The following is a 13,381-nucleotide window of genomic DNA, read 5'->3' as shown; positions in this document are numbered from 1 at the left end:
TAAATGAGATGAAGAATTTCCATATCATTTGTAAATATTAAAGTATTAAGGTTTATTGGGAAAAAACATTTTAAATTTTTTAATTCCTTATAAAGGTCGTTTATATTATTTATTTGTAAATGACATTCTAATATGACATGTGTTAGATCTCCGATTTTGCCACAAGTACAATTAGGAGTATCTGACAAGCCGATTCTATGCATGTAAGATGGCGTAAGAGCATGATTGGCTCTCAGCCGATTAATGGTCTTTATAAAATGTCTATTATATTCTGTGTAAAACCATCTTCCTGAGAATATTCTAGGGTTACAATGAGCAAAATTTGAGCCAGTATTACATTCTGTGTAATACATTTGCCAATTATTTTTAAGTTTTTGTCTGCTAAAAGTATCGATATCTGAAGCTGGAATTAAATTTTTGTTTATTTTTTCTCCGATCATATAAGCTGATTTAGCAAAATTGTCAACTATTTCATTGCCTTTTATTCCAGAATGGCCCTTAATCCAAGCAATTGTTACATTTACTCCCAATTGTATAGTTTCAAACAGAGTTTTAAGAATATTCAATTCAATGTGGTTTATATGTTTGGCTGTTTGAATGTTACACAATCTGTCCACCACGCTTTTACTGTCAGTAAATATAACATAATTACTAGTTGGATTCAGTAGTACATACTGAACAGCAAACATTACTGCTATCATTTCTGCTGTGTATATTGAGCATTCAATAGGTAGGCAAGTACATACCTGTTGCTTTTAAAAACTATTTAAAAAGTTACTACAATTATAAACTTGCTTTTGTATGTGTCCTCACAACAATAAAACTAATATACCTATACAATATTTGTTTATCCATAACCTCCATATTGAACAATTATTGTCATGTCATTTGAACACCCAATCAGAGCAAAGGTATAATGCGTCTGCGTCGGGGACCAAGGTTTTTGATGAATTCGCGCATAAGTGTTTTAAAAAATTAATAAACCTCATTTGTACCATCTTTATACAAGCTTGTGTGCAAGGACCTGACCTACATGCATCGGAGTGATGCATCTTATTCTTTTGAAAATTAGTGCTATGATAGAAGTGACTTATCGCTTTAATACTTTTACTCAAAATGTGATGTGGTTTTCATTTGAAACTAAAAAAAAAGTTTTGAAACTATGTTTACCCGGTCATATTACCCGTATGCATGCCAATGGTGAATATAAAATTCTTAATTGTATGTCAAAAAATGCTCAATAACTACCTCTTAAAACCCACCAAATTTCATTTGCATATCTCAACCGGTTTTAGAGCATTAAATAAATCGTCAGTTTCTAAGAAAAATTTCAACTCATTTCTTTTTCATGTTGAAACCTTCATGATGACCCTTAAACACTAGTTGTTACTCCCTCATACATATCTCTCAAAATCTTTACATATTCACCGGGGACTCCTTACTTATTTAGTTCCCATCACAGAATCTATCGAGGAACTCTATCATATGCTTTCTCAAGATCAATGAAGACCGTATGAGTATTTGTTTCTTTATTCCTTTATTTTTCCATCAACTGCCTTATAATGAAAATTGCATCTGTGGTTGATCTGTCCTGCATAAAGCCAAATTGATTATCGGATATTTCGGTTTCTTCACGTATCCGTCTATATTTCATGGTGTGCTACAAGGTATGTACCACAAGTGCTACAAGGTATGGAGTAAATAACCGTAGAACTTTCCGTAATTTATAGTGGAGTCTTCGTTTACTGTTCAAAGTTTTAACATTCCTAGTAGCAATCTTAATTTCTGTATTTTGTTTAAACAACTTAACCAATTTCTGTATAAAAGTTGGTATATATGGTAGAGAAAAATAAGATAGGTATAGCACTAATTAGGATAGAACACTTCAGGTAGCTATCATTGAACACCGACAAGAAGATATAGAAAGTTTACCTATTTTGTTCCTTTGGTCTGTATGTACACGAATATCGTGGGCGTACTGGGAAAATCCACTAACTCACAAAAGTAAAGTTTTGAGAAAATCGCATTTAAACATTATTATACCTCATGGATTACCTCTAAAAAATCGGGTATACTGGCTGTTCAACTTTTGGTACCTGGATATGAGTTTGAAGGATGTTAACCACAGGTGTTGCGCTATGTATGTACGTAAGAATATTTGGAAAAACATTATTTTGTTCATGAAAACTTAAAGAAGATGGAGTTAGTTGATTTTCTTTGTCATTGAATGTGCCGATTTTAGCACGGTGTATGACGAATTTGGAGATATAGGGTTTTTCCTGTTAACATATTGATGTTTGTGGATTTAATGGTAGTAAAATGTCAAAATTGAAAAAAATGGAGTTAGTGAATTTTCCCAGTACGCCCACGATATATCTTGAATTTATTTTTCTTTGCAGGATAACACTTCCATTAATGGACCAATCTTGTGCAAGGATCATGGAAACGATGAAAGAGCTAATGTTAAAGCCAGGAGTGTGTCCAGTTGAGAAAAGTGCGGTTAAAAAAGACGAAAACCGTGATGAAATTGAAGTTAGCCCGTATAAGTATGAAAACCCTAACGATTCGCTATATTGTTCTCAAAATCAGGTAAGTTGTTAGAGTACGTCGATGGCCCGATGACTACTTAGCCTCTCAGCCCGATGGCGCCTCCATCGCAAGGGAAATCTACTATCGTATATTACATTCTTGTAGACAGCCTATGCCAATCAAAACCTCAGACGCGTAGTTTTGTTTTGACCACGTGTGGAACTTAGAATATAAAATAACCAGGAAGGAGTAGGTACATGCAAAATGACCTTGAGCCGGGAAGGAGGTCGCAAATGGCGACTAGCTGTCATATTTGCTTTCCATCTCCAGTGACGTACCTTTGAAAGAGGAAAGAAAAGCAATTCTTAACGATTTTATTACATCTTTGATATTAAACAAACAGCTGTAGATCAAGAGCAAATACTTATTTATAAAATATTTTGTTGAAAAGTCGGTTAAATAACATTTTTTTATACTAATAACTTCAGTTAATTGATTGCATATACAGGAGCTTTACAAGATGGTACGCCTATGCACACAGCTGATTAAATACACAAACACCTTGGGTCTCGGACGTTTCCCTAACTGTCATCAATACGACTAACTTCACGCGTAACTTTGTCGTGTTGGGGAAACGTCGCGCGCCCAAACACCTTTACATCGTTGACAAAAACTTATGAGTCATCCACAGACGTTCAAGATGGCCGATTCGGTTGAAATTTAAGGTGTTGTTGATATATGACAGACTCCTTCCTGTTTATTTTATATTTTAAGGTGTTGAAGCGAGCGTGTCTGGGGATTTTAGAAAAATTTAAAAAAGAGCTCTATCGGTGGGTGATTCGATTCTTGTTTTTGGAAGGGAAATCGTGCGAAGTGAAATCAAAGAGCGCTTTAATGCTGTGTACGGTGACTCTTCTCCTTCTATGGTGACTGACAAAAATTGTTTTGGGAAGTTTTAACGTGGTCGCACGTCGGTTTTTGATAAGTCATGTCCAGGAGCCCTGAAAACTGCTACCACGGAGGATAACGTTAAAATCCAGAATGGTCTATTGGCAGACCGTTGACTGAAGTTTCGCGAGATAACTGAGACAATAGGCATGTGTAAAGATCTCGTGGGTCATATCCTGCTCTAAAACTCTAAAAAATAATCCCATCTCATCTGCGTTAATAATGTCTCGCGGAGAGTACCACCTACTGTCATTAAAATGAGCAGTTTTTCCTTCCAGTTAAAAACTACTAATAAATCTACAGCAGCTGCTTCGCCACATACAGATTTGAAGGAAATATTGTGTCGTTTACAAAATTTTGTCGAGCCATCCACAAGAAGCTTTCATATCAACGCTTAGTTCCCTTGCAACTTCTAATGCCTTTTCTTGAATAATTTTACCAGAAACAAGAATATTTTTAGACCGCCAATATTTTCACAAAACCAAACGAAAACAATTATTTATATGTTTGTGTAATGCAGTACTATGGGTTTTCAAAAATTTTCTTTTCGCTTCCAGGTTGCCGTTCTCAGAAAACTGATTGATTAAACCACTTTTATGTTTCAAAATTTCACTGGCTTGAGGTTTTCCAATTCCAAATTTTTCAGCTAACTGTCTTAACACTTAACTTATGCTTCTCTCCATAATGAACCACATCGACTTTTTCTTTCAAACTTAAAAAATCTAAAACTAATAGACACAATATTTATTTTGAAATTTAATCCGAAAATAAAATTTTTAAGAAAACACTTATAAAAATACAACGACGTCTATTGGATATGCTTAATCAGACATTCCGGTTAAAATTCTTAAATCCTTGTTCCAGTCAAAACACAATTAACAATTTCCTGGTGACGATTTCTTTCACCGACCAACAAAAACATTAGATTTTTATTACTTCTGTAGTGTTGACAACGTGAACAGTATCAAATATCAGGTCGTGGACATCTGTATTGATTTGAAATAATAAATGTATTATATACACATAGAGTTTTATATTGTAAAATATTTGGAAAAAAATGTTAATTTTTTTCATTTACTGTCCGCATTTACACATCATTTACTGTCCGCGTCCGTTGTTGAGAGTGTCTATCGAAGGGAGTTAAAGGGTACAGGTTCATATAGTGGAGGTGTCCGGCGAAGAGAGGTATCCGTTAAGAGAGAGTTTACTGTATACCATCCACCGTATTCTCCAGATTTGGCCCGGTAAGACTTCTTTTTGTTTCCAAACTTGAAAAGTCACTCGCCGGGCAGAAATTTAAGTCGAATAAGCAGTTCAACGTCTCCATGGATACCGAATTTGCAGATCTGCTGAAATAGTTATTTTCCTAACTAGTGCGGAAAGTGATACTTTCACGCACGAGACTGCCGTTGACCCGAACGACGCGATCGAGTCGAGTGCGGGGAAGACACTTTCCGCATGAGTTGGGAACAATATTTTTCTAGAGCCGTACGTTTGGAAAAAAGGCACAAAAAATAGAGTTATATCAATTTTTATTTATAAGTGAAAATACACAAATTAATTCTTTGACAAGGTTGTCAAAACCAAACTTTCAATATAATGGATTACCACGACGACGATATTGGTTTCCATGACGACGATTCAAAACCCATTGTAATTGTCTACTGATCTGACTTTTAAATAGTATGTCAAAATAATTTTATTTCATCGAATTATCGCGCTAATTTCATTAAAACATGAACACAATAAGATACATTTGAAATAAATTAGTAAATAATATCTAAATATTAGTTTATTGCATGTATTATAATATATTATAATGCCATATTACAAGGTATTTTACTTTCCCGCACGCCGTGCGGGAAAGTGCAACTTTCGGAAACGAAATGCGTGCGTGAAAGTGGCTCTTTTAGCACGGCCGTAGAAAAACGTATTTTTCAGACGGGTTAAAGATGTTGGAGCACCGCTGGGTCGAGTGTATCGAGCTAAAAGGAGACTATGTTCAGAAATAAATCACCACTTTTCCAAAATTTTCGTTTATGTTTGAGAGGCTAAGTACTTATCGAACCTCCCTAGTATATTATTTTTACATGTTTTCTATTAGGACCTTGTCGGCTATTAATTCAAAAATATTGTACTAATCTTAGATTGTTCGCTTTTAGTACTAAGCTTTGTTTTTAAACCTAGAGGAGTAAACTAAAAAGACACATTCACATTCAAGAAAGTCATTAGAAATATCACCAAATACATCTTCTTTTTTGGTTGATCATATCAGCCTTTGACGTTAATCCTCAAATATTATATTATGCTAATACGTCGCTAAAGAATTCTAAAAACAACTGTTTTTATATAAAAACAGACTAAAAATCTAAAAATTAAAGGAATAACGCAGATAATACAAAAAAAAATTCTGATATAACGTAATTAACCTATGAAATGACAATAGTGTCAAAATTTTAAAAATGTAATTAGTGTCAAAATTTGATAACACTAGTGGAAGCACGGAAAATAGAATTCTATTTTAGTGACGTCACGTTGCCTAGCAACCGTCGATTTTCGCATTGTGAAATTCGTTTTGTGACGTTGTGGCACCATTGTGGATAACAAAGGCAAAAAAAATAATATGTAACTCGACAAATTAAACAAACATAAAAATATACTTGGTGCTACGTAACTTTACGGAGTGCCTCGGTAGCTCTAAGTCTTCAGAGATCTAGGGTTGTGGATACTTAATAGATTTTAAATATAATAGAAACTCAATTGCTCGGGGGCGCAATAATTAAAAGAAAATTAAAGACGAAACATACTTAAAACTTCTAAATAAAATAATTAAAGTAACAAGTTAATAAAAATATATAGTTATCATGAGATACAAACACATTTACATAAATATAAATATATCATGACCTACCTCAGTGTTCTCATGTTGATTTTTCACTTATGAACAAGAGAAAAGGGATCAGATAATAATATTATCAATCAAAAAAAATTATTATAAAATGAATCAACTTTTTATTAAAATAAAAAAATGAAATGATGGATCTCTTATAGACAATATAAGAGATTCTGTTTACAAAAACAATAAAGGTTTACAAACAATACCTTGTCATATAGTCCTGTCCTTATTCTTCACGTTGTGAATGTCCAAAGCACGCATTTTTCACTGAGTTTAGATAAAGAATAGTACAAAAATGTTTATTTCCATGTAAAGTTTCAGCAAAAAAAATAAATAAACTTCCAAATCTGCTCATATTGACTTTTGAAAATATTTAAGTAAGTTCTAATTAATTTCTTAAAGTATTTATTATTAATATTGACACCTAATGCATGACTTTATCCATGACTGCTTAAAAAAAAACTTAGTGTATTACACACTAAAACTAACCAGCTTTTTGCCTGAACGCGGCGACGCCATAATTTCTTCATACAACTTCGAAATCGGCTACATTCTCACTTAAGTTGTCAATCAAACTTCCACTTAAAAAACTCAAACTAAAATTTCAACTCAACTCTTCAGAAACCGCTATAAGCGGTCTCTGCCCGAGGCTACAACTAAACCTCTGACTTCAACTTCCAAAACTTGAATTCTTTTTCTCACAACTTGAATGAATCTCCTCCTACCAAAACGCTTCCTTCCAAAAACTCACTCCATTTCTCTCATTCTACCCTACTCATCCAATCAACCAATAAGAAAAAAGTTTAATCCTTCCTTCTTTCATCAATGACTAATAAAAAAAATAACCAAGCTTCCTACATTTACTATCGACCTTGGCGAATGGATTTAGTGTCCGCAGTCATATAAACCCAAACAAACAACAAATACTATCGACCAATAGGGAAAAACAAAATATATTTTAAGTCCAACCTACTTAGTAGGGAACCATCAAAAATCAGTTTGCAAAGTCAGCAAACCTCTCCCAATTCCACAGTTCTCAAGAAAGATATTGCTGAGTCCACAATTAACACCTGTGCTCTCTGATACTCACAGCAGGACGTTTTGTGTATCTAAACTCCAAAAATCATGGAGGCAAAACGATCATTAGCTACATTGTAACTCTTTTTACATCACAAACTGAACGTTAAAAGTTCAATTTTCGAGGGATAATACAAACACAGAAAACCGAAATTAGACATGACTGCAAAATAATATAACGTATTTCTTTAACAAAACTGATAAACTACAATTCCATTCCATATTGAATTATACTCACGTTTCTTTAAGACAGAAATAAATTCCTAGCATTTACTTGGCATATGAAGCGATATTCTTATGTCTACTGGGTGAGACAAAAATATGTTACAATGACATTTACGATTTTTGGTCTCTGGATGAAGCAAAATAATTGAGTTCTTTTGAACCGTTTCAACGTCAGCAAAATAGAATTCGAGCACTACTGGAGTAAACTTGCCTGAGGTTGGACCAATTGCAAACAAGCTTTACGGCGCGGGAAATTTGTATTACTCCTCTTGGTTTAAAAATAGACTATAGTTCTTGATAGCAAATATTCATTAATTCGTTTCCCATTTTTATTTTCAGGATGATAATGATAATGATGCAGACATGGATAACGATAATATAGCAGGCGACGATGAACATTTGGTGCAATTTGGAGGAAATTTGACTGATAATCTGGTGGAAAATCCAGAAATGGTAATATTACACAAATTTTGTTGATATGTTATTAATTATTGTTTTTTGTACAGGTACCTAGCACTTACATACAATACGCCAAGCAAGCCAAACAAATAAATATGAAAAAACTGAAAAGTGCGATATGGTATAAATTAACCAACGTCACGATTGAGGTAAAAAATCTTTTACGTATGTTTTTATTAATTTATTTTAGTTTATATACCATTAAACAGTAAGCGCCATGCTAGTAGATACTCGTGTACCTAAGTTCTAGGCGTGGGCTAATCCGCCTCGTTCTCACCTGTGACTTATGTCTGTCATGCTATGTGACTGTCATGAAACTATTCAAAATAATTGTTTTTCCGTACAAAAAATACAGTAATCTAGAAGCAAATCGATGCATTTAAATTCTGGTGGATGGGTGGTTAAATATACTTCTCATTTTTTCTTAAAATACATTATTCATAATTTTTTTTGCTCCATATTTATGTCGCTTAGTTTAAACGTAATGAGACAATTGCCAGTGCTCGTTTTAAAGGTCTTATACCCCTTTAAAGGTCATTATACCCCTAAAATCGAAAATGAATGTCTCTGTTATTTGAAGTTGAATACACCACACCGATTTGAGCATGTACCAAAAAAATCTCTTTTCTCTTTAATTTTTCATAAGCTACAAAAATGTTTTATATGTATATTTTTTTTGTTAGATGCATAATTTTTAAGGTATTCGCAAAAAACCATCCGAAATGGTGTCATTTTTTATGAAATGGCAAAATTCCTATATGATTTCGGACTTAAAAATGGCTTGATAGCAGCTAATATTCAAGACAATATAGAAGCTTGATTTTTATAATTGTTTAGGCCAGTACTTGGGAGAATAAAGCAAAAATTATGACTATCTGATTATTAAAAATTGTTGCTAGTTGCTTAGCGACTTTTAACCCGTATCAATGCATTCAATCCTTACTATGGGGTATGGTTTGAAATATTGAAATATTTTATAATTTTAAATAAAAGTGCATAACTTTAAGAATATTCTCTGAAAATTTGTGATTGATCGGAGTAAAATTACTAGAGATACAGCGTGTTGCATATTCCTACCTTCGACTCGCTCTGCCGCGGTTTCGCGCCATCACGCCTGAGCGTAGTGAGAAACGTTCAACAACTGTTCGCCTTCTCTTTTGTAAATTACTCCCCGATTCAAAAAACATATTCCGATACTCATCACTTTACGATTTGATAGACAAATAAGAAGATGAAGTTGTCAAAACTTTAAACGCGTTTTTCTCAAAACTGATTTTTCAAAGGCGGTGGACATCGTAACTCAAAAACTACTCGACCGATCCACCTGAAATTTTGCATAGATTTTCTTTAGACATTAGTGAGGTAACAGTGTCGAGATATATTTGTTTTTATGCTTATTTTTTGTTTAGAAATAAAAAATGTTGATTTTGTTAAGAATCAAGATTGTTGCAAGAATTCAAAATAATACCAAAATTTAGACCTTAATAATTATTACAGTTTAATGACATATGTAATCAGTTGTTTGTTGTGTGTTTGTTTATTTTATTATTTGTCTGTCATAATAAATATACTGGCTAATTGGCTCTGCCAAAGACATTTTTCAATAAAAAAAAATAATATAATGTCAAACCAATCAAATACACTGCTCAAAATGATCAAATTAATCTTACTAAGAGTCGTATCAGTTTTTTTAGGAACCAGCTGTACCTAACACGCTTATTTAAAATAATTGTACCATAGTTTCAAAAAAAAATCACAAAAATGTGCTTGAAATATTGATTTCAAACCATACCCTCCTCTTAAGCTATTTTAACAACGTTATGTTTTTTTCAGACACAAGATACAAACGTAAAAATAATACCACAAACCTATTCTGAATTGTACAAAGCATTGCCGGATATAATGCCCTCCAAGGAAAAAGAAAAATTGTCATGTCCACTAGCATTTTTTGCTTTACTACATTTAACAAACGAAAAAAATCTATCTTTAAGTCGAATGCCAGGAAAGAATGATTGTTATATAGAGGGGCCGCAATAAGAAGACCACAATAGGTAAAGCTTTTCTCAAATAATACGAGATAAAGTTGGAACAATTATAAACTGGTACAAATAGAACTGTTAAATATATTTTAATATTATAAGTGTTTTTCCAAGATGTCCATGTCCATATTGTAAAGGCTATAGCGGGATGAGATGGTAAAATCTGCACTCGGCTGGATGCGTATTTGGGATTGGGCACTAGAAAGTACACAATTCAAAACCCCTTTAAGCAAAATGTTTAGCTCCCTATGTGGCCACTATGGTAACAAAAAATAATGTGTTTTTTCGAAAAAAAAAATGTTTCTGAGTGATCCTTTTCTTTAAAAAATCCAAAGGAATTTTTTTTGAATTTTTCAAAAAAAATTTAGGTTATGTAAGTAATTTTTGGCAAACTTCGAAATAATTTTTTTTGTGTATTTGTTTCTGTTCATTTGAATGGCGAAGTTAGATTTGCCATTTTGTCGCCGGGAATTCCTTAAAATTTGAAAACACCCATTTTTGGTGTACCTAGGTTATGTGTTTCAATGGAATGGCAAACCTGATGCAGATATTAGAAATAACGAACACATATATCCAAAATCGTTATTTATTGACATGCAGTTGAATTTATGTACTAGAACATGGGGTAACACAAAAAAATGGGTTTTTTCAAATTTTGAGGAAGTTCAGGAGATAAAATGGCAAATCCAACTCCACCATTCAAAAGAACAGAAAAAAATAGACAAAAAATAATTAATTGATGGATTCGACCGTTACTTGATGGAAGTTCATTTTATCTAACAATAAAACACTGAAAATGTTTGTTTTCTATACTTCCACAAAATTTATTATAAATAAGTGACTACAGCTGTTTCGGCGGAGTGCCTTTCTCAAGTGATATAGTTTACAATGTGTTTGCCTTTTTAAGTCTTCAACTGAAGAGGTTGAGGAGTGGGGAGCTGTTTGTCTCGAGTTGATCATTCAGAATTATATCTGTATTTTTCAGTTTATTAATTTCCATAGATTCTTAAAAAGATAGCTTAAGGCCTTTATTTTGAATATGTAGAAACGAATATCCGAAAACGTACATCGGTCAAACTGGCAGAACTTTTGACAAACGGATAGCAGAACACAAAAGGGCGTTCAACAATAGAAAAACAGACACTTCTACATACGCACTTCACCTTCTAGATCATAATCATTCTTTCAACGAAGAGTTTCAAATTCTACATATTCAAAATAAAGGCCTTAAGCTATCTTTTTTAGAATCTATGGAAATTAATAAACTGAAAAATACAGATATAATTCTGAATGACCAACTCGAGACAAACAGCTCCCCACTCCTCAACCTCTTCAGTTGAAGACTTAAAAAGGCAAACACATTGTAAACTATATCACTTGAGAAAGGCACTCCGCCGAAACAGCTGTAGTCACTTAGTTATAATAAATTTTGTGGAAGTATAGAAAACAAACATTTTCAGTGTTTTATTGTTAGAAAAAATAATAATTTCGAAATTTGCCAAAACGCTTTTTACATAATCAAAAAAATGTTTTTGGACAATTCAAAAATTTTTCCTGGGCTAAATTTTGATCGAAAAAATCTAAAAAAAAAATCAGCGTGTTTTTGGGCCTTTGTACCTATGTACAAATTTTTCAGATTTTTTAAGGAAATGGATCCCTCAGAAACAGTTGTTTTTTGATAAAAAACACATTTTTACAATAGGGGACACCTGGGGAGCTAAAAATTTGGCTTTCGAAAAAAACGGGATTTTGAATTATGTACTTTTCTAGTGCCTAATCCCAAATACAAATCCAGCCGAGTGCAGATTTTACCATCTTATCGCTTAGCGATTTTTTTAATATTCTGACTACAATATGTATCTATTAAAATTTTGAATATTTTTATATAAGTAAAATATCAAATAAGTGTCGTGTTTTTTATTTAACATCTTACCTTTAAGTCCTAGACCAAATGCCCCTGGGTAACGAGAAGAAAATGATCGCAACTAAATAAACTAAGGAAGCACTGCAAAGAATGTGGGTGCAGTAACAAAATGCCTAGACTGTAGGCAAATCTCATTCTCTCTTAACTCTTTCAGCTTTAGGCAATAGGGAACTTGCACATTTTTTTATTACATAATAATGTTCAGTTTTGTATAAAAATGAGATTTCCAAAATTTCACGCTTCAAAATCTCATAATAACTTAGAAGTACAAATTTAAAGTATTCGGTATCTTAAAATAGTTCAAACGACCCGTGACGTCACAGAGTTTAACTATATGGTTTCGTTTATGGTTATATTTAGGAATATTCTTCTTCTTCTTTAGTTTATTGGCCTCCACCTACTTGGGTATTTGGCCAGCTCGTCGTCGGGGAATAAAGGAAAAATATTTATATTCTAATGACATTTATCGTATGTCATTGTAATAAATATATACCAGTTTGTTAAAATTGGAGTTTGATACAGTTTTTGAAGGAAAGGAAGAAAGGTTTACTATTGAAAATAAAACCATTTTGTAAAAGTACAAGTTTTCTATGAATAGTTCAAACGATCAAAAACACTTGTAACGTCAAATAACTGTATTTTCTACTGACGTTTATAATGTCTAATTTAAAATTATATAATTGGTGTAGAATGTAAACATATAACCCCGTGACGTCACGGCGCGTTTTTGGCTGGCTGGTATAAGTTGAATTTTTAGTCGCCTTCAGGGGCCAAACAAAACTTTTTTATCTTTGATACATGTTCTAAATTATGTTCTGTTGTGATTTATACCATTTTTTTCGAATTTAAAATTTTATGCAAGTTCCCTATTGCGACTTTATAACGATCTTTAGATGAATTTTTGATATATTTTACTTTTTTTATAGAATTTTTCTTCATGTTATTGTTTAGTTCGACAATGTAACTCTTATTTATACAGTGATGAGAGCGCTAATAACAGGCAAAATATCGCAAAAGATGGAAAACATATCAAGTTTTAAGATAAAAAATAAAACTAGTGGACGTGGAAAATTTAGCGATAAAAACCTATAAATTTATATTATATTTATTGTTTTAGATCTTTAGGCGTATCAAAGAAGTATGTCATCTAAAACTGTCACAGTGGCAGTTGCCAAACTCGAGACGATACGTCTAAAGATGGGAAACAGTAAATATAATGTAAATTTATAGGTTTTTATCGCTAAATTTCCCACCTCCACTGGTTTCATTTCTTTTCATCTCACA

The 13,381-nt window shown here is 32.7% G+C and overlaps 1 protein-coding gene across 2 annotated transcripts in view; it reads left to right on the top strand.

Annotated features, from left to right (window-relative positions):
* The window catches only part of LOC114335235 (condensin complex subunit 2), a 66,920-nt gene extending 54,841 nt beyond the window's left edge, over window positions 1-12,079 (top strand). For both annotated transcript variants that reach the window (XM_050655307.1, XM_050655308.1), the window contains 4 exons: window positions 2,400-2,589; window positions 8,015-8,128; window positions 8,182-8,283; window positions 9,968-12,079. In XM_050655307.1, coding sequence (XP_050511264.1) covers window positions 2,400-2,589; window positions 8,015-8,128; window positions 8,182-8,283; window positions 9,968-10,171 — 610 coding nt within the window. In that variant the 3' untranslated portion in view covers window positions 10,172-12,079. The remainder of the gene's footprint in view (window positions 1-2,399; window positions 2,590-8,014; window positions 8,129-8,181; window positions 8,284-9,967) is intronic.
* Window positions 12,080-13,381: the final 1,302 nt, after the last annotated feature.

The sequence above is a fragment of the Diabrotica virgifera genome, chromosome 7, assembly GCF_917563875.1.
Source record: "Diabrotica virgifera virgifera chromosome 7, PGI_DIABVI_V3a".
In the NCBI taxonomy this organism is placed as follows: domain Eukaryota; kingdom Metazoa; phylum Arthropoda; class Insecta; order Coleoptera; family Chrysomelidae; genus Diabrotica; species Diabrotica virgifera.
Note: the sequence above shows the minus strand (reverse complement) of the source record. Positions and strands in the feature narration are given on the sequence as shown.